This window comes from Erinaceus europaeus, chromosome 4 (assembly GCF_950295315.1).
Source record: "Erinaceus europaeus chromosome 4, mEriEur2.1, whole genome shotgun sequence".
NCBI classification, from domain to species: domain Eukaryota; kingdom Metazoa; phylum Chordata; class Mammalia; order Eulipotyphla; family Erinaceidae; genus Erinaceus; species Erinaceus europaeus.
The window spans coordinates 112,128,853-112,155,795 of record NC_080165.1 but is presented as its reverse complement, the minus strand read 5'-3'; the positions used below and the strand labels follow the sequence as shown (position 1 = coordinate 112,155,795).

At 36.6% G+C, this 26,943-nt stretch overlaps 1 protein-coding gene across 5 annotated transcripts in view; it reads right to left on the bottom strand.

Moving 5' to 3' along the window:
- Window positions 1–26,943, bottom strand: part of REPS1 (RALBP1 associated Eps domain containing 1) — an 87,855-nt gene that overhangs the window by 23,265 nt on the left and 37,647 nt on the right. For 2 of the 5 annotated variants that reach the window (XM_007531493.3, XM_007531494.3), the window contains exons 3-10: window positions 26,716–26,912; window positions 26,398–26,551; window positions 25,732–25,856; window positions 25,028–25,190; window positions 24,748–24,811; window positions 22,794–22,948; window positions 4,573–4,694; window positions 1,264–1,344 (exon numbers count right to left, since the gene is read on the bottom strand). In XM_007531493.3, coding sequence (XP_007531555.1) covers window positions 1,264–1,344; window positions 4,573–4,694; window positions 22,794–22,948; window positions 24,748–24,811; window positions 25,028–25,190; window positions 25,732–25,856; window positions 26,398–26,551; window positions 26,716–26,912 — 1,061 coding nt within the window. The remainder of the gene's footprint in view (window positions 1–1,263; window positions 1,345–4,572; window positions 4,695–22,793; window positions 22,949–24,747; window positions 24,812–25,027; window positions 25,191–25,731; window positions 25,857–26,397; window positions 26,552–26,715; window positions 26,913–26,943) is intronic. The other 3 variants (XM_007531495.3, XM_007531497.3, XM_060190375.1) reach the window with 2 other exon arrangements.

Here is a 26,943-nt window from a genome sequence, read left to right as displayed (position 1 = left end):
AGTTTACAACACTTTTCACTACTCAAGAAACATTACAGCATATAAGTTTTAAATATTGTCTTTTGGTTTCTCTTTTATTCTTCAGAGATTAGGAAATTTACACTCCTGAAATTATCGAAAGCAAAAGACAAAGATACTCTACATATTAAGTGACCCTGAATAACTGACTATAGAAGACTAAAAGATCCATAACACTTTCATAAATTATCTGTTGGAATTCAAATACAATAGCATCCTCTGTATTTCAAATACTTTAATAGTATGACAAACTAAAGATCCACTAATTAAAACTGTTAAAGATATACAAATATCTTTAAATGCCACATCTAAATTCACATTAAGAAACAAGACCATTATTACACTTAATCAATAAATGCTGTCTGTCTTTGACGCAAAATATCTAGAAGAATCTCTGTGTCATTTTGTATTTATTTCCACTTCACTCATTGAAAAAAAAAAAAAACTACTCTTTTCTTCCCTTCCCACTTCTTTCTTTTTAAAAGGGTGTTTATTAGCATAACCTTTCAATGAAAGAAAAAAGAAAAGAAAAGAAAAAGCAGGTGTGAACCATGAATGATTAATAGCTAAAGTTTGGAAGTTTTTAAATAACTTGAGGGACAGGTGAGGCATACAGGAAATTAATTTTATAGGTACAAAACTGATTTTTAAATCAAAATGTGAACTTTGTAGCATTTTCCAAGCAACACAATGAATCACAGTAAGACAAGACAGAGGCTCCTTTGCACAACTGGGAATCTTTGACCAACAACTGTATAGTTTACTGAATGTGATTGATTCTCTTTAACAGAATTCAACACACTAAATCAGTTAAGTCAAAGTTGTACCATCTGTACTGTTAAAAGATGACACTGTATATTTACATACATCTACACACTACATGATGTGTGAGCATACAAAAAACAATACTTACTAGTCGCTATTACACTGAAATAAGTAGTATATGTTTATTAGACATACACTTAATTAGCAAATGACAAGGTCAACTTAACTATCACAAAATGCTTCTGAGAGAACATGTAGCAGATTTTAAAACATACAGTTTTCTACCACCAAAATAACTAGAAAATATAAAGAATGGTAAATTTTTCTTCCCGCCATTAAGCACACAAAAAATTGAAAAGCCTGCCACCATTTCCCTCTAAGCACTCCACCAAATCATGCATATCAGCTAAAAACCATAATGGATGGAAATTTGGGTTAATAAAATTAATTTCAAACAAGCAAGCTAAGTGATTGACTTACAGGATCAGCTGGTGCAATGTTAGAATCAAATTGGGTCAGAGTTTGTGAGCTTGAAGAGCGTTCACTAAATGTCTCCCACTGCTGAACAGACAGAGGAGAGACAAGTCAGCATGATGAGAAAGATGGAGTAAAAGGTCACTGGAGAAGATTTAGCAGTTATTCAGAGGTTGCACTGCAAGTTGTGTTTCACAGATGTGACAAAATTCTGTAATTTCTCTTTTTCCATAAACACTTTTATACTTAACTATGTTGGGCCATCTTGTAAGATTCATAATCAAATGTATAATAAGCTACTGGAATCTCTATGGAAGAGATTCAAAGTCTTATAAAATTAAAATCACAACATTATATACGAAGAGTGACAAATGGTGATAAGAGTAAAAATTTAAAAAGGGTTATCTTGACTACAGAAAAAAAAACTTCAAACCCTTTTAAAATTCAAATATCAGTGTACTGACATGGTTGATCAAAATTTTTTATCAAACAAAGCAAGTCAGGGAGACTTGCCAGTGCGACCCCTGAAAGATGATTCTATTATGTTTGTGCACATATTTTATACATACGTATAGATATTTAATAAAAGATAACTGAGACAAAATGCAAAGAATTCTGGAACTAATATATGCTGAGCTTATGTCAATTTGTAGCAAGTTGACCCCTCCAATCAGCACTACAAATAGGACTATGCCAGACCACAAGACAGAACTGCCAATCAGGCACCCACGTTCCACCCCATGCTGTTGCAGTAGAAAAATCAGAATGCAGCCATATGAGAGCAAATTAAGCATCTGAGTATGTGTTATATATAGGAGATGTATTTGATATTAAAATTCTTCTTTCCAAAAGATGTACACAAATATCATGCCTCTTAAAATAAGTGGAATGACAGGACAATACTAATTTTAGTATATTCCATTTGGTTTGGAGAGCCTGTCAATAAAATAGCATAGGATTTTTATATCAAAATTGTATTAAATAACCACTAAAATATAATTCAAATTTCAGTTATTCTCTGAAGAGGGAAAAACATCTACACATACACAATATATACATACAAATGTTTACACACAGACACACCTACCCCATTAAACAAAACCCTCTTACAGCTTAGTATGGAAAAGTATACATTTTTATGCTTCAAAGTTCAACTTACTATTTAAAATTGTGATATTCGATTTTAGAACATGTAGAAAATATTAATGAATAACTTGTAAAAAATAACCCCTAAAATGGCACAATGATGAAATTTTATAGATTAGCTTCAAAATAAAAATTAAAATAATTAATTTTTATTATGGGATATTAATTCAGGAAAATGGCTTTTTGTATTTCTTAAAATGATTATTTTAATAATTACTGTTGCATGGCTCAGAAGAAATTTTTTAAATTCTAATTAACTGGAGAAAAGTTTAGAAGTTTCACAAATTAAAAAAAAAAAAATCTAAGCACCAATTTGGTGGCACGAAGTCCAAGTTGGTTTTATAAGACTCTATGTAAGGTATTTGGAGAGAAGAAAGACACTCTTCTTTTTTAACTTTAGTATGATGGTTAAGAGGATGGGCTCCAGAACCAGGCCACTGAAATCCTACTTATACTGCACAGCCTTAGGCAGATTATTTAACCTTTCTGAGTTTCAGTTCTAACATCTGTAATGTGAATTTAATACTAACTATGTCACAAGCTTGCTTGTAAGGACTTAAAGGTCTAGTTTGTAAAGTGATTTTTGAATGGAGCAAGCATATGAAACATGTTCATCACAGGGATTACTTTCACTGCTACTATTTGTTATCCCCTACAGTACCTCATTCATATTTACACAAGTTGAAGAAATATTTGTTCAAAGAATACTAGTGCTTCTAGGAGAAAATTAAATATAATTTAAATTCCATGTCATCTGAATACATCTTTAGAAATGTTAAAATATCTCAAAAACTAGTCCAATTTTTATTAGTATTTTGATTTCTAAATTATTATAAAGCAATTATGACATTCATGACTTTACTACCAAACACTAAAATAATAACAATAACAACTGCTACCAATGCTTGAGGAAAATATAATTATGGAAATCAGAATTTGGAAACTACTTCTCTTAGTCTTAATGGTAAAATGTGAGTGTATTTTAAATGAGCATAGATTATAGAAATTAGAATTGAGGTTTTAGGAAGAGTTGCTTTATTTATGAAATGGTATCAATGGAAAATAATGCTCTTTGAGAGGACACTGCTTAAAAAATGATAAATGAATAAATGCAGTAAAAACAATGGTTTCAAGAACACTGACATTCTACTCCATAAAACCTCTAAGCTTACTTCCTCCCTTGAGAAAAGTTCATATAGTAAAAATGGTTTTACACCTGATGGTATGATTTTACATCTTAGACACAGATGTCTGTTATTAGTCTCAAAAGGCAAAACTACTTTAAACTCAATCTGCTAATTACTGTTTTTTAACTACTCAAAATTAACTAGTGTTTCTTTGATTCAGTACTTTTTTGGCTTTAAAAAGACCACAGAATGCACAGAAGTTTAGATACCCCCCCTGAAATTCAACAAACTTTTGCATCTGTAGCATTATTTAAAGGTAAGAAAAAAAGTAACTGTTCATAAAGAATATTCTCACAAGCTAGAACATACAACAGTGGTTTTCAAACCAAGTTCTACAGAACATTAAGGTTTAAAAGAGGGACTTCAGGGTTGATTTGGAGAAACAGAGTTCAGATCTTTTTCCCTTATTCAAATGAGAGTGCTCCTATTTATATTGCTTATATAGTGAAGTAAAAGATGCGGTTTTTATTTACTTCAAATTCCGTTTTGCATGTTGCGGTTAATCTTATGTGACACATCATTACATTAAATCAAGGTTAAAAGGTTCCATTTTACATTAAATAAAGGAAAATTAGTATCAATAGACTAAGTTGTCCCTTGCTTACAAGAATGAGTAGGCACTGTAACAAGTGGGAGGGGTAGTAAACTGATCATCAGAGAAGTTCTGTTTAATCTTAGCTCTTCTCCCTCACTGGCTTAGAGATGTTTTGGCTAAGACATTTTACCTTATCAATTACTAGCTTCATGCATCTGCAATATTGAATTCACATGTTTTAGTTGGAATGAGTGGTAGAAACCAATGATAAAGGAAAAAGTACTTTGAAACCTCAGTCACAGAAATATAAACATTTATCACGGTCATATCTGATATGTTCTCTCAAATATGCATCATGATAGACAACCTATATACTGAAATTACTATTTGGAACTTCTTACCTTAAAAAAGTTCAAATTAAAGAAAGAAAAGGGAAGCTTTGCTAACCTCACTGCTCTGATTCAGCTCAGGCCAAGTCTGGTTTAGTGATGGCATTGATGGTGACTTGCTTGGAGGTGCTTCTGCAGGAGAGCCTGAATAACCTACCTCACCTGGCTGATCCCCAACGTCTGCAATTTAAAAATAGAGAAATTCTCTATAAACAATGTGTCTTAGTTTAGGATATTTTTTTCACTAGGTGTAAATTATAATCTGAATTTCCTCTCCTTATTTTCCCAAAATAAACCTTTTAACAACCAGATAGTTTTTTCTGATACTTGTTGTCTATTAAAAAACACAGCTGTACCCAAAATTAAAATCTAGTTAGGAATACACAGAAAAGTGGCATATAAATAATGCAAAAAGAAACTTGTTTTGAATCATTTTTTGGTAACAGGGATAGAGATGTGCAAGTGTACCAGGTGCTCAGAAAAAAAATAGGCTTCCTATTCAAATAAATTTGGGGGTAACTGTTGGAAGATTTCCACATACTTTTTTTTTTTTTTTTAATACCTGAACTATGAGTTATAGTAGTGCTGGGGATGAACCTGGGACCTCAAGAGCCTCAGGCATGGGACTCTTTTGCATAACCATTATGCGGTTTCCCCAGCCCCTCCTCCGTACATTTTTATTTTTAGGTCTAAGACTTGTAATGTCCTAAAGCAAACAGACTGTTTAAATTACTCCTCAACTGGGGGAAGTAGGGGCTCTATAGTGGAGATGTGAGGTTCCTGCTGTTTTAGGGTTCAAAAAGACAATCGATAGTTGGCCCACTTTCCCGTATGCCTCTCCCAATCCATATCAAATAATATTGCATCCGCCGATCACAACCTAACCAACACAACGATTGCCACCTCAACATGCTTCACTTCAGACTGTGTCCAGAGACTTCACGTGTGGAATGACAACCCTTCAGCTTCATTACTCAGGTGCAACCTTTCCTTTCATAGTATACTCTAATTTCATCTCAGGCTTTCTAACAAAGTCCCAAAACCTAGATATACACCAGTTTCTGTGAGAGAGAGCGTATCTTCACACGTATCTATAAACTACTGCAAAATATAAACCTGAAAGCAGAAGTACACTAGAGTTTGCAGTGAGTACCTCCCTAACCCTTCCTATCCACTATTCTAAGCTTTGGATCCATGATTGCTCAACAATTTGTTTGGCTTTGTATGTTAACTCTCTTTTCAGTCACCAGGTTCCAGATGCCATCAGGATGCTGGCCAGGCTTCCCTGGATTGAAGACCCCACCAATGTGTCCTGGAGCTCAGCTTTCCCAGAGACCCACCCTACTAGGGAAAGAGGGAGGCAGACTGGGAGTATGGACCAATCAGTCAACGCCCATGTTCAGTGGGGAAGCAATTACAGAAGCCAGACCTTCTACCTTCTGCAACCCACAATGACCCTGGGTCCATGCTCCCAGAGGGATAGAGAATGGGAAAGCTATCAGGGGAGGGGGTGGAATATGGAGATTGGGTGGTGGGAATTGTGTGAAGTTGTACCCCTCCTACCCTATGGTTTCGTTAATTAATCCTTTCTTAAATAAAAAAAAAATTACTCCTCAACCTTTCTTCAAATCAGTATTCTCTTGGAATATACGTTGGGGACCACAGGTTTATACTAAGTCACTTACATTTTTTTCTATAAACTTCCCATGGTAACAAGAAAGCAGCATATGACAAAAGGACAGGAAGACTACCCAGACCTGGGCAAAAAGTAAAGTCAATGAGCTCAGAAGAAATGAATTTCTATCATTAGATTCACACATACAGACTAAAGTGAGGTAGCTACAAACCCATGATTACAATTTTACATTTTTTAAAAATAACACATGGTACCATCTTATATTTTCAACTAATTAAACATGAGTTGATAGTATTTTAAAAAAAACCACATATATTAAATTTGATAGAACAAAGAGATATTGAGAAGGAAAGGGGAGACACAGACACCTGCAGCACTACTTCCCTGCTTCTGAAAGCCCCCTCCTCCATAGGTGAGGACTAGGGGCTTGAACCCATGTCCTTGTGGAGTGGTAACGAGTGCCACCACCCAGCCCTAAAATCATCTTTTAAATTATATTTTCCCATTTAGAAAAAAAAAAGTGCAGCTCACTGATGAACTCATTTAACTTTATATAAACATGCTCTTTGAGAATGAAGCAAAGAGGAATGATTTTCAATGTAAAATAAAACAGAAAAACTGTTCTTGGAGTTATTTTTAAACACTTTGTCTCTAGTCCTAATTTAACAGAAATGTATACAGTGACCAGAATTTATCAAAATTTTTCAGATGTAGGGTTATAATCTGTGAATTATCTCTGAATAAATACTGCAGCTACAAGCTATGCCAGTGAGTACTCTCATGGCAAATGGATCAAAAAAAAAAAAGATGGAATTTTAATTCAATCTTTCAAGTTTTTTTAACAGCTCTGAAAATAACCACAGGCTGAAAAATCCCATTAACTGCCAACTTAACAGGGAGTATTTATGTTTAGAATATGCATAATATATGATTCTAATATCTGCCACTCTCTTACTATGTTTAACGATGGGCAAGTCAAATAAAACAGCACCCAAGTTTCTCATCAGAAAGTCATTTGCCATTAAATGTACTACTTCACTTCAGATTCCTAAACAATCTATTCAAAAGCAAACCCTTAACATCCTAGTGTCTAGCATAGAACCCAATACATACTAGGCATTCAGATACTTAATTAATTTCATTTTGTGTTCTTCATTTTGGAAAAAAAAAGTTTTACAAAGTTCTCTTCACCCTATTCTGTAAAACATTGTTAATTATTAATAAAATGCACTGAAACTTTAAATTATGGACTTTCCCCCTTGCTAACAAAGGGGAAGGAATTTAATAAAAGTAGGATAATGACTATAAATTTGACAGCTTATTGAAACTGTCAAGAGAATGATGAGTGTAGAGGCATCTTTAAGAGATTCATAAAGCAGTAATAAAGAAAAACAAAATATTAGTTATAGGAGAATTAATTTTCAAAAGAGCTTATTTAAAGTCTACTACTTAAATTTCAACTGTCAACCTCAGCTAACTAGGTAACTAGTTTGGCTGCCTAGACTTCTATTCTCATGACATTTTCTATCAGTAAATTTAGGGTGAGATTGTATTCTACATCCCTTCAGGGTAAATATGATTTAGAATTCATTCTAGGAACCTCTTTAAGCCTCTGGTATGAAGTTGCAGCAGATTCAGCATGTGGACGCTGAGAATAGGAATTGTATTCTCCCAAATAGTCACACTCCATAATTAAGCTAGTACAGGCAGTTTCAAACTGAATCTTAGACTTCTGGGAATTCCCAAGACTAGTAAAATTACACAGATGGTATACATGCAAAGATGAGTAAAAGTGATGACTTAACAGCAAAAATCAGGCAGTGGCACCAAACTATTATCAGGCAGAATCACAGAAAAAAAAAAAGGGGGGTGCAAATATATATAAATATAAATAGTTATAGAAATAATAGTCAACCACTATCTGTGACCTTGGGAGAACTACCGCAGTTTCCAACAAAGGGAATGGGGACACAGAACTCTGGTAGGGGAAACAGTGTGGAATTATATCCCTTTTGTCTCTTAATTCTGTAAATCAATATTAAATCACTAATAAAAATAAATAAAATATATTGACATTATTTTTGTGAATTTTTATTTTATTTAATTTATTGGGGAATTAAAGTTTTACATTGGACAATAAATACAGCTGTCAAATTAATGTTTTACATTCGGCAGTGAATTTTTAAATAAAAGTCCTAATGTTTTCAAAGATCGATAACTCAATGAATTGATATATAGGAAAGGATCAATGTATTATGTTGCAAAACTATACATGGGTAAAGGATTCATTCAGTTTATTCAAAGCGCAAGACAAACCAATGGTTTCAGTTAAACAGTGTAAAAATTCATTAACATGGCTTCAGCTTTCATACTGTAACTAACCTTGAAGTAAAGATCATTTGTTGAGTTTTTGTGTAGTATCAAAGAAATCCAGTTAGCTGAAACCTGTCTTTCGTTTTTACTATATGAAGCCTTCTTATATTGTAAGGGTATGAAATACATGAAGATATATTTTCTTTCTTTTAAAGAAATTGTCTACTTTTTAATGAGTGAGAGAGGTTGATAGATACATAAATACATAGATTCATACATACATATAGAGGGAGACTAGTGCACTACTCAGCTTTGGTTTAGGTGGTGTGGAGGATTGAACCTGGGACCTCAGAAGCTCATGCAAGAAAGTCTTTTGCACAACTATTAAGCTGTCTCTCCATCCTACCCCTCCCCCCTTTATTTTTATTTATTTATTTTTTTACTCTCAGGGTTATCCCTTGGCTGTATGAGGAATCCACTGAGGTGATACCCCAACCCTTTTTCTTATAGAGATAGAAATGGGGAGAAAGACACTTGAAGCACTATTCCACTGTGTGGCTTCCCCTACTACAGGAGGGGCCTGGGGGCTTGAACCCAAGTCCCTGAGCATGGTTAACTATGCACTCTACTGAGTATGCACAACCCTGAAATACATGAAAATTTTGTTCACGTTAGAGAACAGCAACCTTTTTCTACAAAGAGTCAAAATAGTAAATATTTTAGGCTTTTCAAGTTACATGATCTCTGTAATTACTGTTGTTATAGTGCAAAAGCAATCACAGATAATTATTAAAGATACGAGCTTGGCTAAGCATAAATATTTAGCCTAATATTTAATGTTTCTGATTTGTAAGATGCTCAAACTGTAAGCTCTAAAAATATATCTGGGGGGTTGGGTAGTAGCGCAGAGGCTTAAGCAAGCACAAATGGTGTGAAGTGCAAGGACCGATGCAAGGATCTCGGTTGGAGCCCCCGGCTCCCCATCTACAGGGGGGTTGCTTCACAAGCAGTGAAGCAGGTCTGCAGGTGTCTTTCTCTCCTCCCCCCCTTTTCCCTCCTCTCTCCATTTTTCTCTGTCCTATCCAACAACAATAACAACAATGATAAACAGCAAGGACAACAAAAGTGGAAAAACAGCCTCCAGGGGGCAGTGGATTTAGAGTGCAGGCACCAAGCCCTAGAGACAACCCTGGAAGCAAATATATATATATCTTTTAAAACATCTAAGTTAACTACAACTTTAGGCCAGAGAGATCAAAGCTATTTGGCCCTGTCAGTATCTAAAATACAGATTTTCTGATACCACTAAAGGGCACAAAGTGCAGTGAGGTCAAGTATATTACTGTACACACTGACCATTGGATATTTGGAGAAAAGAAACCCTCAATTAACCTGGTTATAATAATAATTCATTATTGCTATTTTAAACTCTAAGACTACAAGAAACCTTTTGCATTCTCTTTAAGATCTTCATTTCTCCTAGTCCTGGAATCTCTAGGACTATGCCCATACTTCTTGGTATTTCTTCTCTGATACCTTACCGCTATAATACCTCTGCTGACCTCAACCAAATCAGTGATACTAGTGATGCCATCCCACGTTATGCTGCTACTGAATTCTTATTTTGGACTGTTGCCATAGATATCAACCTCCCAACTCCTCAAATCTGGTGAGATCTTTCCTAACACATGGGACTACCTAGATCCATTTATATGGCACATCATCCAACAAAGTTACAGAGACTAGATGCAGGCTAAAATTTAGGGGACTGGGGTACAGTTGTACATGTATCCATAAACAAAGGGCAAATATAGAACTCAAAGTAAAAGTGATTAATAAAATAAAAAGTCATTAAAAGGGCTCTCTGTGATAAAACTTAGACCTAATAAATCTGGAATCCTAGTATAGTGCCTAATGAAGTCATCATAACTCTCTAATGGATCACAAAACTATCTAGCTTAGCAATCTAACAGAAAGCCCCAAAGAAGAGAGATCCCAAAAACCTAATTCTGATTGGGAGCAACAAATGACACTCAATGCTTAAACTAGGAGAAACTCTAAGAATGTCAAAGAGAGGACTACAAATGTTGGATAAGGGCAAGAGACTGGCTTACTTACTAATGGCCTTTTGGGTCAATTATCACACTACTCCATCTTGTTGGGCCCTAGCTAGGGAATCCTTGGATTCCCACACAGATACGATGAGCCTAGACCTCTAATGGATCCTTCTCTTCACCATCAGTGGTCACTTCCTTCAAGAATGCCATCATAAGCCCTCTTGTGGGCCTTCCCAGGACCCTGCCCTCAGTATAAAGCAGCAATGGTGGGAACTACTCCAGTCTCTGAATGGAGGCTAGGTCATCCTGTCCTGCCACTCATGGAAGACTGGTCCTGAAATGAGTACACCCTGCAATGTTCCCAGATGTAGCCATGAACTTCGAGTTCAGACCAACAGGGAATCAGAGGTTACATAAGCTCTTGTGCTAAATATAAATATATAATACAGGTCCTGGATCATGTGGATGGAGGTAAAGAATAAGTTTATTCAGTTTATTTGTTTGTTTGTTTTTCGCAAGAATAGGAGCTACTCTCTGCCCTATTCCTACTTTCTAGCCCTTTTCTCTACTGACACCATCTTCTCAGACAATATTTTTGTCCAACTCTGTTACCTATCAAACTCAAGCAAAAAACTACAATAGTAGTAGGTCACTAGGAAGATGCCTAGAATGATCTTCCTAGATTCCTTTTACCCTAAGATCCTTATTCTCATCTGTTCTGTTCCTGCTTATTAATCATTTTGTTCTGCTTTGTATCTTGCTGCCTTTCAGTCACTAAGTTGCAGATGCTATCATGATTCCATCCTGACTTCCCAGGGCAGATGACCTCACCAACGTGTCCTAGAACTTCACCTCTCTAGAGCCCTACTAGATCGACCTGCTAACCAACTATGTCCAGCAAAGAAGCAATTACAGAAGCCAGAACTCCTATCTTCTGCACCCCCTAAATAGTTCTGATCAATACTTCCAGTAGGGGAGAAGCAATAGGGGGAAGATGACCAGATGGCTCTGAACTCCAACACCATCAGAAACCAGAGAGAGAGAGGGAGAGAGAGAGAGACAGAGAGGAGGAAAAAGGAAGGGTCATTAGGATGTAATAGTAGGTTTATGTGTGACTTGGAAAGGAAGAGAAAATGGGACCCTAAGGAAGAAAAAAGGCCAAATATATACAGAGGTTGTAGAAATAATAGTTGACACGTATCTGCAACCTTGGGAGAATAGCTGTAGCTTCCAATGGAGGGATTGGGAATCCACAACTCTGGTGGTGGGCATAGTGCAGAGTTGTACTCCTACTATCTTGTAATCTTGTAACTATTTTTTACTTGTATGTGGAGTGGTCCCAGGTTCAATCCCTGGCCCCACCAATAGCCAGTGGTAAGTGAAAATGAGTACAAAGAAAACTAAGAATATTAAGATGTTAAGTTTGGGAGTTAATAATATGGTCATAAAATTAATGAAAGCATGAATTCAGCTGATTAAGATTTACTGAGAGCCTACATATAAATATAAAAGAAGACAATGTCCCCATTTCTATTTGGATTGATTGAGACTGTTTTCATTCTCCCATGGAATTCTCTTCCTAAAATAAGGCAGATAGCCTGCACTTCATTTTTCACTTTCACAGCACAAGTGTAAAGAAAAAAAGTCCAATTCTGCAAAAATTATTAAGGGTATCATCAATTATTCACAAAGACTCTTATTAACCCTCTGATATTTATACCACAGTGGTTTTAAAAGCACCTTTAATGACATCTTTAGCTCTTTATTGTATCACCTAGCCTTCTCTGTCAATGTTTTTGCCAGGAATGTAAATTCTAATTTTGGGGGGTAGTTAGATAAAATGTTTTACCTCTGCCAATTTCTGCAACAGTACCACTGTATCAGCAACAATGTCCAACTAGCTTGAGAGATATTATATTAGTGTTAAAAATGTAGGCGTGGGGGGCCTGACGGTAGTTCAACAGGTTAAGCGCAAGGACTGGCACAAAGGATCCAGTATGAGCCAACAGCTCCCCACCTGCAGGGGGGTCGCTTCACAAGCAGTTGAAGCAGGTCTGTAGGTGTCTTATCTTTCTCTCCCCCTCTGTCTTCCCCTCCTCTGTCAATTTCTCCCTGTCCTATCCAACAAAAACTAATAACAACAACAATAGTAATAACAACAACTATAAATAAGGGCAACAAAAGGGAAAAAATAGCCTTCAGAACAGTGGATTCGTAGTATAGGCATTGAGCCCCAAAAATAACCCTGGAGGCAAAAAAAAATTTTTTTAAATGTAGGTGTGTGGAGGGGAAAAATAATTTTAGAGGAAAAATAAGTATTAGTACACATCTTTATTATTTTTTTCCTCTGCATCTAAAAGCCTTTAGAGAGTAAATTTTCAGTAACAAAGATTTCATTTTTTTGACCACAGTATCACTTAGTTCTGGCTACTGGTGCTGCCAAAGATCAAATTCTGAACCAGTTACATGCAAGTCATACGCTACAGTCCTGAGACAATTCTGACTATCTTCACTACAGCACTATTTTCATGGTAAGGTCAGAAATTTAACACAAAAGTTATCAATACTGAGACTAGTTACATTAAGGCTTGTCCATTAGAACATAAATATATACATATATAATAAAGAATATGACAACTTTGTATGTGATGAAGTATAAACAAGTTCAACATCATAATGAAAAAAATCAAGGATGTGACTTGTATGAAAGTAGTTAACCTTGCATGCATTACTTACAGACTTCTATGTGTTAAAACTTTCTGTATATGGGAAATTAAACTTAACAGTGTTTAATTTATATCAAGTTAGTGTTCAGTATGGACTCTTGGTAAACTATTAAAAAGTCTCTGATTCTCAAAATACTCATACTAATAGCTCTAGGACTTTGTGGATAAAAGTTATGCATTCTGTCAAGAACAATGAAATAAATACATTCACTGTGTAAAAGTAATTACTGAACATAGAAGAGGGAGCAAGTTTCTTTCTCCTTTTGAACAACTCAACCAGATTTTACTGAGGTGCTCCTGTGAGCAGTGTGGTGGTGTGAAGACTATAAAGTTTAATAAAACAAGGAGCAGGGGTACAGTGCACATGAGCAAGAACCTAGGTTTAAGCCTCTGCCTGCAAAGGAGGAATCACAAGAGGTGGAGCAGTGCTGCAATTGTCTCTCTTTCTCTCTGTCTCTCTTTTACCTCTATCAAAAGAAAAATGAAAAACAATCACTGCCAGGATAGTGCAGGTGAGCCCTACTGATATCCTGGTGGGAAAATCAATCAATAAATATGTTGGGAAATTAAGAGGATGTGGTTAAACTTGGCAGGGCTTGACTTGAGGAGTGTGTCCATCCTGTCAGTCTCTCTCTCTACTGAGAAGTTGAGCAAAGAGGGACAGGAGTAACCCCAAAGGTTTGCCCCGTCTATTAGACTCCCTGCCTCACAAAGCACCTTGCATTCCTGATACTATGGCCATTAGATAAAAAGAAAGGGAGAGAGGTCAGGAAATTGTGAGGAGCCTCACAAAGCATCCTACATTCCTGATACTATGGCCTATCTACATAATCAATGTTTTGCCTAAAAGATCCCCACCCATTCCATTGATCTATCTTCTTTCTACCCTCAAGACCCTCACTGCCTGCAGGGTAGTATTAATCCTACCAGTTAAAACCCTCGCAACAGTTGCCTTTTGCCTTTCTCCGCCCCTTTCCTAGCCATTTCCGTTTCCGACTTGCCACTTCCGAGTATGCCTTTTAAAAGCCTTGGCTCTCTGATCAATAAAGATATTGCATTGCCTCGCCACCACGAGTCTGTTCCTGAGTTATCTCTCTCATGTTGCTGAGTGAGTAGCAGTCCAGGCTGGCTCGGGTTGAGTTCTCTCCAACCCAGAGAGTACGTGCCTGAAAAGAGGCACCCCCACGCTAGCCCAGCATAAATAAATAAATAAATAAATAGCTCAATCCCTTTGTCATTTCAAAAATGCTATGCCTGCCCTTATGTTCTCAATGTGTTAGGTATTGAAATATGAACAAAACTGATCCAGTTACTTCCTATCAAGGATACTCTAGCCTAGTTGAAGATTTGCCAAAAACAAACAAACAAACAAAAAACCCCATAAACAAAATAGCAACTGCACTACAGAGGTAAAGATTCTTTGGAAACTGACTTTAGGGATTATATCATCGTCTTGTTCTTTTCTCTTTCTTTCCCTTTAAGATACCGTATTGCAGCAGGCCAGCTCACCTTAATCTTTTTTTTTTTTTTTGCTATCATTTTTAGAAGATGAACATTTGGACTGTGGAGACAGCAAAATAGCTATGCAAAAGAGTTCATGCCTGAGGCTACAAAGGTCCAGGTTCCATCCTTGGCACCACCATAAGCCAGAGCTGAACAGTGCTCTGGTAGCTCTCTCTGTGTATAGCTTTCTCTCATCATTAAAGGAAAAAAAAAAATTTTTTTTCTAGAATCCAATTTCATCTGCTGCAGCAGAGGAGCTTCTATATGCTTTATTTCCATCTTCCTGCCAAATTCAGTGCTGAAGCTAAATGTTAGTATTTTAATTAAGGTCCACACAGGCACTTGTACATATGACCTTTAGTTGCTCTATTTTATCTGCTATTTAGCTATGTAAAGCTTTTCAAATTATATTGAAAAATATATAGATGTACTCCACATTTCCATGACTGTAGGAAATGTAACCTGCTATGCAAAAAATGACGTAAGTAACCAACATTCACAATACAGTATGAGTTAAATTGTAAAAATAGAATACTTGCTTTGCTAATTTTTTAGTATGCTGAAATATCACAAACAACTATATTTTCAAAGAAAGAAGTACCTATTTTAAAAATGGCATACATTGAGCATTAGTAATTATTTACTGAACAAGTTAGGACAAGGCAAGCTAACTGCTAGGTCCTACAGATACAACAATGAATATGATACTTGGATTTCAGAGCACAGTGGTAGTAACAACAGGACATAATATGTGACATAATAAAAAGCATGTAGGAGATGCTCTGAGATCAGAGAAATTATCTTAGCCTATAAAGCAGAAAGGCTCCACAGAAAGGGCACTTATGATACATTATAAGGCCAAACGGAAATGTTTTGAGTATCTCCCCTTTAACTGTAAACTTCCTTTTTTAAAAATTTTTTTATTATAGAAAGGAAACATTGACAAAACCACAGGATAAGAGAGGTACAACTTCACACAATTTCCACTACCAAAACTCTGCATCCCATCCCCTCTCCTGATAGCTATCCTATTCTTTAACCCTCTGGGAGTATGGACCCAAGGTCATTGTGAGATGCAGAAGGTGGAAGGTCTGGCTTCTGTAATTGCTTCCCCACTGAACATGGGCATTGGCAGGTCGATCCATACTCCCAGACTGTCTCTTTCTCTAGTTGGGAAGAGTTATGGGGAAGCAGAGCTCCAGGACACATTGGTGGGGTTGTCTATCCAGGGAAGTCTGGTCGGCATCATGCTAGCATCTGGAACCTGGTGGTTGACAAGAGAGTTAACATACAAATCCAAATAAATTGTCGACCAATCATGGACGTAAGGGCTGGAATAGTGCAGATGAAGAGTTGGGGGGGGGGGTTCTCTATTTTGTAGATAGCTAGTAGGCATATTTCAGTTAAACTACAAAGGGCCTACTGATATACTAGTTTTTGGGTTTTTTTTTCCCTTTTTCTTTTTGCCCCTGAGCCTGAAATCTGATAGGCCAGTGGATCCAAGTTATTGTTTGGGGAGATGATGTCATGGCTGGAAAAAGAACCAGAAAGATGGATCAGGGAAGAGAGTTGCTCCCTAATATGGGAAAGGGGTGTAAATATTGTTGACTGTACACCCTATAGATTTGATGTGATTTGGGGCCCATAATTAGCTTAGGAGCCAGTGTGACCTCTGCATCCCACTAGATCTGAGCTCACATTCTGTGGTCATGAGTAGGAACACTCCATGCTGCCCCAATATTGACCCATCTTCCACAGGTGTAGCATAGAGTATATTGTCCAACCTCCTTTTGGAGGATGGAACATTCTCTACCACTGTTGATCCAAGTTGAGGGTAAAGTCCTATGGGGGTCCACAAAGGGGTCTATTTTGTTGTTTCTGATAGAAATGACTGGTAACAATGGAGAGAGGGATTTGAGTTATAGGCCCATCATGCCTGTTTGGGAATCTCAGGACTCCCCGATTAGGGCTGCAGCTGATGGAATGACCTGATAGTGACTGAAGAGTCATCGTTAAAGTATGCTAGTCTCTTGCCCTTATTCAGCTTTTGCAGTCCTTGCTTTGATAAGGTTAGCTTTGGAGTGAGAACTGTAATAGGAAGTAGGTGAGGAGGTTATCTAAGTCTAAGTAGACACTATTTCATTATGAACATGATACTGACTCACTGCAGACTATTGTGTACTTTTGCTTTCAGGTATATATTTTGTCCTAATTTATGGATACATGTGAACATATGCTCTATCTCACGGGACCTGGTCTATATCTAGGTTTTGGGACTTTGTTAGGAAGTGAACTGCCTGGAATTGAATTTGAGAATACCATGAAAGGAAAAGTGTCACCCAAGTAATGAGGGTGAATGGTTGGCATTCCATGCCTGACGTATCTGTACACAGTCTGAAATGAAGCATGCTGAGGTGGTAATCGTTGCATTGATTAGGTTGGGATCAGCAGATGCAATATAATTTGTTGTGACTTGAGAGAAGCATGCAGGAAAGTGAGCCCTATCATAGAGTTTCCAGGACTGGGGGAAATATAGGCTCTATAGAGGAAGCAGGAGGTTCCTGCTGTCTTAGGGTTTAATAAGACAATAGATAGTTATTGCTATAATCTCATTGTTTGGCAATTGGGTTAACTTTGAAAAATCCCTTTGTTAGGATTTGCTGTATCATACACACCATCACCATATTTTATGTCCTTTGACATTATTTGTATATAGCTATGCCACTGGTGGCTTCTGTTCTCCCTGGACTAAGGTTTTAAGAGAGTCAACATATCAAAGATTCAGCCTATGTAGTAAAAAGACTCAGTCTGTGCTTTAAAATGTTTGATACATTCAATAAGTTTTTCTCCTCTAATATTACTTAGTGATTTATATGACTACAAATAAATAGAAGTGTACATAAACACCATTCCCACCACCAAAACACTGTGCCCCATTGCATTCCCCCTCTTCTACCCCCCCCCCCCAACCCCATGAGCTGAGCATCCACCCTCACCCTCAACCCAGGGTTTTTACTTTGGTGCCCTACTACAAATTTAGTCAGATCCTGATTTGAGGTTCCCTTTCTGTTATTCTTTCTCGACTTCTGTGGATGAGTGGGATCATCCCATACTCATCTTTTATCTTTCTGACTTAGCTCACTAAATATAATTCCTTCTAGCTCTGTCCAAGATCGGTCAGAGAAGGTGGATTCATTGTTCTTAATAGCTGCATAGTATCCCATTGTGTATATATACCACAGCTTTCTCAGCCACTCATCTGTTGTTGGGCACCTGGGTTGCTTCCAGGTTTTAGATATTACAAATTGTGCTGCTATGAACATAGATGTACACATATCTTTTTGGTTGGGTGTTATGGAGTCCTTGGGGTATATCCCCAGGAGAGGAATTAATTACTTGGTCATATGGAAGGTCCATGTCGAGCCTTGTGAGAGTTCTCCTGATTGCTCTCCACAGAGCCTGGATCAATTTACATTCCTACCAGCAGTGCAAAAGGGTTCTTCTGTCCCCACAGCCTCTCCAGCATTTGTTGCTGCTATCCTTTTTGATGTATGCTATTCTCACAGGAGTGAGGAGGTATCTCAATGTTGTCTTTATTTGCATTTCTCTGACAATCAGCGACCTGGAGCTATTTTTCATGCGTTCCTTAGCCTTTTGGAGCTTTTCTGTAGTAAATGTTTTGTTCATATTCTCTTCCCATTTTTGGATGGGGTCATTTGCTTTTTTGGTGCTAAGTTTGCTGAGCTCTTTGTATATTTTGGTGATTAGCCTCTTGTCTGATATATGTCATGTGAAGATCTTCTCCCATTCTGTGAGGAGTTCTCTTTGTGTGATAGTTTCTTTGGCTGTGCAGAAGCTTTTCAATTTGATGTAGTCCCATTGGTTTGTTTCTGCTTTAGACATTCTTGCAATTGGGTTTGTTTCATCAAAGATGTCCTTGAGGTTTACGGGAAAGTGTTTTACCAACGTTTTCCTCTAAGTATTTGATAGTTTCTGGTCTAACATACAGGTCCCTGATCCATTTGGAGTTGATTTTTGTTTCTGGTGAGATAAGGTGGTTCAATTTCATTCTTCTGCATGTTTCAACCCAGTTTTCCCAGCACCATTTATTGAAGAGAGCCTCCTTCCTCCATTTAATACATTGGGCCCTTGGACCCCTTATCAAAGATCTGATGTCCATAGGTGTGGGGGTTTAGTTCTGGGCTTTCAACTCTATTCCACTGGTCTGTGTGCCTATTTTTGTTCTAGTACCAGGCTGTTTTAATGATGATGGCCTTATAATATAGTTTGAGATCTGGGAGTGTGATGCCTCCATTTCTGTTTCTTTTCCTCAAGATTGTTTCAGCAATTCTACGTGTTTCCTGGTTCCAGATCAATGACTGTAATTTTTGCTCTATTCTCTTAAAGAAGCTTGGCGGAACTTTGATGGGTATTGCGTTAAATTCATATATGGCTCTGGGGAGAATATTCATTTTGATGATATTAATTCTTCCAGTCCATGAGCATGGGATGTCTTTCCATTTCTTGGTATCAGTTTCTATTTCCTTGAATAATGACTCATGGTTTTTAGTATACAAGTCTTTCACTTCTTTGGTCAGCTTTACTCCTAGGTATTTTGTTGATTTTGCTGCAACAGTGAATGGGAGTGATTTCTGGATGTCTTCTTCTTCAGATTTAGTGTTTGCATAAAGAAATGCCACTGATTTTTGTACACTGATTTTGTAGCCTGACACCTTGCTATATTGCCTAATGACTTCCAGTAGTTTTCTGCTGAATTCTTTAGGTTTTTCTATGTTTACTATGATATCATCTGCAAATAGTGAGAGCTTGATTTCTTCCCTTCCAGTCTGTATTCCTTTGATTTCTTTCTTTTGCCTGATTGCTGTGGCAAGAACTTCCAATACTATATTGAAGAATAATGGTGATAACGGACAGCCCTGTCTAGTCCCCAATCTGAGGAGGAATGCTTTCAGCTTCTGTATATTGAGTATAATGTTGGCTGTAGGTTTGCTATATATGGACTCCACTATCTTAAGGAATTTCCCATCTATTCCCATTTTTTGTAGTGTTTTGAGCATGAATGGGTATTGGATTTTTGTCAAAGGCTTTCTCTGCTTCTATTGAGATAATCATGTGGTTTTTCGTTTTACTTTTATTGATGTGGTGAATGACACTGATTGACTTATGTATGTTGAACCAGCCTTGCATTCCTGGGATAAATCCTACTTGGTCGTGATGAACAATCTTTTTGATATACTGCTTTATCTGGTCGGCCAGGATCTTGTTTAATATTTTGACATCTATGTTCATCAGAGATATTGGCCTATGGTTTTCCTTTTTTGTTGTGTCCCTATCTGCTTTTGGTGTCAGGGTGTATCAGGTTCATAGAAGGTGGAAGGGAGTGTTCCTGTTTCTTTGATCTCCTCATACTTAGGACCCCTTATTCACCCTCCTGCTGACGGCCCAGTATCCTACCCTATCCAGTGAATACTACATCACAAGCCATTGTTTGCTGGAGCTCACACCAGCAGCTACCTCCAAGTCGCCCTAACTGTAAACTTATAAGTGGACAGCTATGTATAAAATGCTCTTGGATCGGACGGTTTTCACAGTGTCACAATACAGAGGATATTATAGGGAGCCAGGATAGCTCAAATGGCAGAGAATGCAGTTTGTCATGCTGCAGCAGAAGGACCCAGGTTCAAGATCTGGTATGACATGGGAAACCATTATGCTAGGAGGAAGTTCTGGTGCTATGGTATTTTTCCCTTTCCATCTGTCTCTATGTGTCTATCTGAAATGGAAAAAGAATAAATAAATAGATAAATGAATAAATAAATAAATCTCAGCCTGAGAGCAGTAAAATCATGCATGTGTGAGGTCCTAGCATCACATACACAAGAATGAACTTTGTCATCTAAGCCTTAGGACAAGTAAGAGAAAGAAAATCAGTTTTCCTAGTCCAAAATTAAGAGAACTATAAATTTATCACTTGCAAGTAGGCAAAACAGATTTGAATCTAACATTGTGTAGCCGAGTGTTCAAAATAAAATTTGATCAGAAGTCCAAATTATTTTGAACAAGATAAACCATATGAACCATTGAGACCTTTAAAGTTAAAATTAGAGCAACAGTATAAAGAAATATGAAGGCAAAAATACAGGTGTGTTTTAATCAACATATTGTATAGGTATAAAAAGACAAATATTTAGGAAAGAACCTTAAATCCAGGGAGTAGATCAAGTTTACCAAAAAATCAGCTTTTCAGTTTAATTTGAAAAGAAAGAAAGGAAGAAAAAAAGTTCACTGGCTACATACAAGAAGCAATATTCACCATTATGAATGCAAAAGATAACATACAAGTCTCTAGAAATGACATACAATAGAATAAGCTTATTTTCTTGTATTAGTATCCTACCAATTTTTAAAGGATTACCTACAAGGCCCAATTTAAAAATCAATGATAAAAGAAGCCTGTAGCTACTACAACTTGCTTCTTCTTTACTAGCACCAAATAAACTGAGAGGTTCATTTTGTTTACTTGTTAATTAGGATCAAAATACTTTGAGGCAAAATTATTTAACAAAAATACTTAGCTTTCAGCTCAAGTTACAGGCTAACTAGAAACAAACAAATAACTAAATGATCAGAAAAATCCTAGAACCTTCAAAGGATAATGTTTCCAAAATTACTCATTATCACTAAAATTTTAAATCAACCCACAAGTGATAAAAGGTCAACATCGAAATCAAGTCCTTAAATGTGAGTGGCACTGGGTTCACATTTCAAGTGGAGAGACAGAAGAAAAATCACAATAAACAAAGGATTAGAACTTTCCCAAAGCCACGCAATAATCCATAAAACTAGAAACACATTCAGATTCTTAACTCCAAAGAAACTATTCTCTTTGTGATAGCAGTTAACATGCACAGGATTGCATTGGTATAAATTTAGGCAATAGTATTGAAGTGTATGCATTTCTGGGTTAAAAGGGACTATATAGTATAAAAATTCCTATTTGAAAATCAAATTCCTTTTAACACTGAAGAGAACTTAGGCAAGAAAATGGAAGGCACTAGTTTAGCTTAGCCTCATTTAAGAATCATTATTAAATTTGCTTTTATTTATGAGTTCCACAAAAATGAACTCATTTTTTATTCCTTATATTCTTTTTTTCTAGAAAAAAAAAAAGAACTACCAGTGAACATTTATAAAAGCATCCTTATTAACAGGATAACAAAGTAGCACTAACCACATCTTTAGATTTCTGTAGAGTTCTGAAGACATGCATAGCTTTTTAAAGGGTTTCAAATGTGAAATGATAAATTAGTCATTTCCCTTAAACAAATTAAGATGCATGGAAAGATGCTGAGAACGAAAACCTTCAGATGATTTTGATGCAATTAAAGGTTGCCAAATAAAAAAGACACCAAAATGCTCTTCAAATTCCACAAAAGTAACTTTTTAAAGGAATTTTTTAAAATTATCTTTATTTGTTGGATAGAGACAGAAACTGAGAAGGAAGGGAGTGATAGGGAGAGAGACAGAGAGACACCTGCAGCCTTGCTTCACCACTCACAAAGCTTTCCCCCTAGCGGTGGGGACTGTGGCCTAGAATCTGTATCCTTGAGCACTGTATCAAGAGCACTCAATTAGGTGTGCCACCACCTGGCACAGTATAAAATGAAGCAGTGGCACATATTCTTTATTTCAAACCATTAATTCCACTATAGTTTATAAATCTTATCCTGTTTATTTTTCTTTTCTTTTTTTTTTTTTTTTGCTTTTCTTGATAGAGAGAAACTGAGAGGGTGAGAGGGTGAGAGGAAAAGAGAAAGAGGAACATGTGCACAGCACTGCTTCACAGCTCATGAAGCTTGTCCCATGCAGACAGGGTAAATCCTATTCTGATGGCCCATCTATATGTTGATGAAATATCTAAGCACTTAAGCTAAGTTTCAACATCTCTCCTGCCTTTTCACTAAAAGCCAAGTACTACATTTACCAAGGCACACAATCAGGTCTGTCTGGCTCCTAACCTTACCTGCTGAGTCTTCCAAATCAATCAGCTTAGGCATTAAGCTTTCAGGGAGTTTTTCTGGTAAATCATAGCCATTCTTCCTAGCAACTACCAGATGAAAAGCAGCACAAAACTCATCCAGTGTCAATGCTCCATCTTTGTCAAAGTCTGAGAGTTCCCTAGAAAACAAACTTATGAATACAGCCATATTCTGCAAGGAATCCCTTTATGTCCCCAAAAGAAAAACTTTCCCAGAAAAAAAGGACAAATAACTTTTGAAAAAAATCCCATAAGGTAGGGTTTGGGAAAGGGCATCAGTATATAGTATATGATGATAAAAAGGTTGACACACAGACACCTATTACTTAAGAACTATTATCTGTGTGTCATAACTGTCCTATAAACCACTACTGCCTCAATAAAGTGATTTTTTTTTTTTTTGGAGGGAGGAGGGATGGGCTGGTGATATAGTTCACAAGGTAGGGTGTCTACATTTTTATTCATGAAGCCCAAATTTGTGCCCTGGCAGCACATGAGAGGTGGTATAGTAATGAAGGATGCTCTGCTGCTGTGGTGTTGCTCTCTGACTTTCTCTCCAAATGGAAAAATAGCCCACAGTGTGTTGTGCATTCATGAGGCTCTGATTCCACAAAAATAAACAAATAAATAAAATCCCACAGATAAGACATGTAATAAAGCAAATACAGCAACCCGTTAATCGTAGAATTTAAATAATGAACCTATATATATATATTTAAGGCAAACTTTTAATAAGTTTTCTGTAGGTCTGAAATTCTGAAATATTTAAATGTTGAAAAAATAGCTATACACATACCTTTTAAAAAAAATTTAATTAACTTTATTTATTGGATAGAGACAGCCAGAAATTGAGATGGTAGGGGGAGACAGAGAGGGAGTCAGAGAGACATCTGCAACACTGCTTCACCATTTGTGAGGCTTTCCCCTTGCAGGTGGGGACTGGGGGCTCGAATCCAGGTCCTAGTGCATTGTAGCGTGTGCTCAACCAAGTGCGCCACCACCCAGACCCTCATACCTTTAACCTGTACACATTTGTAGAGTCAATATAGTTAGCTTATTCAATAAATCACCAAAACTTTTAGAAACTTTGCTTTTGTTGTTATCAAATGCCTCCATGTATACATTTCAAAGCATCTAACAGAACTACAAGACTTGACATTAACAGTGGTACCATCCTGCTGTCATCTTCCATTTTGTTTTTGCTAGTTCCTGACAGCCCCATCCCACCCCACCTCTGCCCCAGTTTTAGGTATTAAAACTCTCAAGATAGGACCTGAGGCATAGGACTTACTAACTTGTTAAAAACCAAATAGAATGAGCATAATCATTTTCCCTTCAAGAACTGTACTTCTGTGTAAGTAATAGATAACTAGGGGCTGGGCAGTGGGGGCACTTGATTAAGTATTAAAGGAGCTGGTTTCAATCCCCCCCCACCCAGTCCCCTCAACTGCAGGGGAAAAGCTTCACCAGTGGCAAAGCAGTGCTATAGGTATGTGTCTCTCTCCCTCTCTATACCCCCTTCCCTCTAAATTTCTCTTTGTCCTATCAAAATAAAATAAAATAAAAAATCTAGCCAAACTGACAAAGCTTAGTATTTTTTTTAAACACTTGTGTACTGGTATAATTTACTTCTTTTCTAAAGAATGAGAGAAACTGAGTGGAGACATTCTTTAAAAAGTTACTCTAAAATAGTTTTCCTAATTTTAAATATATTTTTTTTAACAGGAGAGATAGAGAGAGAGAAGAGGGAGAGGGAGAGAGCGAGGGAGACACCAGAGCACTGCTCAACTCTGGCTTATGGTGGTGCTGGGGAATGAACCTGGGATCTAAGAACCTCAGGCATGAAAAATTTTTGTGTAACCATAATGTTTTTTTTCCCAGCCCAATAGTATATTTTGAAACCACCCACAAAACCAAACTAATGATATATTACACTTACCAAATATGAGAAAGTTCAAGAATAGGAAGTTTTGATTTTGTAAAAAACTCTTTAGCTGAAGATCCTGTAATATTAAAACAGTGTTGTTTAATGTTATTCTCAACTTACAGATTCACTAACAAAATGTGGGGTAGAGACTTAAGACTTTTCAACTGGGGAAAAAAGGTAACTTTAACATCTATATATGCCATGTTTTTAGTCCCCAGTGGTTGTCTTTCTAGACAAATAATTTAAGAATTATCTTTTATAACTGACCAATAAAACCATTTCTTCAACTCACCTGGAATAAATCCATTTAGATCAGGCTGAATGGTTTTAAATTGATTTACATAATACTGTCTCTGTTCATCTGTTATTTTCCAAGGATCATCATAACTACTGGATTGCCTACGAATTTCATTGGCAGTTGTAGCTGATGCTACAGTTCGTACAGTTGTCTGGTCCTGTAACAAAACATTTTTTCCTCAGTACAGAATTTACCTATATAATAAATATGGATCAAGACTGCTAGGTTACTTGACTTTGAAAATATAACTTACTTTTGTGGATATTTAAGATATAAGAAACAAACACATTTTCACAAACACATCATCAAATCACATTTCTGTTATTATCAGGTTATTTATCAAAGGCTTTAGGCTTTGCATAATGATTATATAAATGTATAGGATGACAGCAATATATGTAAGCAACAGAAAGTTATGAAAAATGTGCTAAAAAAGCCAAACAAATATATTCCTAGATGCAGAAACATATTTAATTTCAAATGTATTAGACAGGAAATCAGCCAAAACTTTAAGTGGACCATTACAATGAGAAGAGACTTTAAAAAAAAAGGGAAGAGGGAGGCAAAGAGCAGATTAAAAAAAAAAAAAAAGCACGAACTTACATTTACATAATTTGCAACAGCAAAATATAAAAAAATGATTGCAGCAGTACTCTGAATGAAGCAAATAAAAATGCAATACCAATAAAATGTCACACCTGGACAGAAGCAGGATGCATGGTTAAAAGAGTACTGGTTGGTGGAGTATCTGCAAAACTGACCCAGTTTTCTTGAGGTGGAGGTGGAGAGTGCCCTGACCAAACAGCATCACCTGCAGAAGAACCTGCAAGCAGAATGAGCAAACTAACTCACTTCTGAAGAAGAAAAAGAAACTGCTACCAGGTTTATTATTAAAACAACAACAAAAAATCATTATACTCATACAAATGTTCTTTCAAGCTGTAACCATGGAGAGACATTAACAATTTCCAAAATGAAGTACTTCCTGTCAATTAAAACGTTTTATTTTCTTTAAGTCATTTAACTAGTATTGTGCATTCCTTGTCAATAATGAAATTCAACATATACTTAATATTTTAGAAAATGTACTTTTACTTTTAATTTAATTTGACTTTTATTTTAGGAATTGTACTTCAAGAGAATCCAATACACCTAAGATGTATGCTTCAAGTTTTATCTAAGTGTCACAGATATTATTAAGTGCACACACTATTGTTCAATGTGATACAGCTCACAAAATTTCAAGGCTGGCTTTTGTTTCTACTTAAAAATTGAACACTGTCTTAAAGGCAACTTTAAAAAAGACTTTTGGATTTATAATCCTTAACAAATACAGCTATTATTTCTTAAGAGTTTCTAAATACCTGATTGTGCTTCACCAAAAGGAGACCAAAATGGCCCAGGTCCTGCATGTGACCTTTCACTATTTCCTCCACTGGGATGGCGACTGTGCTTCCTCCATGTGTGTGGAGAAGTTGGTGGGGACTGCTGTGGAGAAACTACTGGAGATGCAGGTTCCTAGAAGAAAATCATTATTTTTAAAATATAAGTTTTGGGATAGTGCACCTGGTTAAACGCTCATACTAAAATGTAAGTTTTAAGGTAACGTTTCCATTACTAAAATATATAAATAAATGTTTGCGGTATAGATCTATAAAGGCTACATTGACATGCATAAATACCTGTTGATCTGTAGATGTACGAGCCTGGACAGTATCATGGCTTACGGATCCCTTTTTCACCTGTCCCCTGCCAGGTGGTGGAGGAATTACACCCGAGTAAGATCCTTGATTTTCAGAGTCTGAAGAATATGAGGTTGCAGGGCGAGACTCCTGTTCATTCTTTGAAGCAACAAATCTTGGCAGAGGAAGATCCTTTACTATTAAGCACAAAAACAAGGAAAATGACAA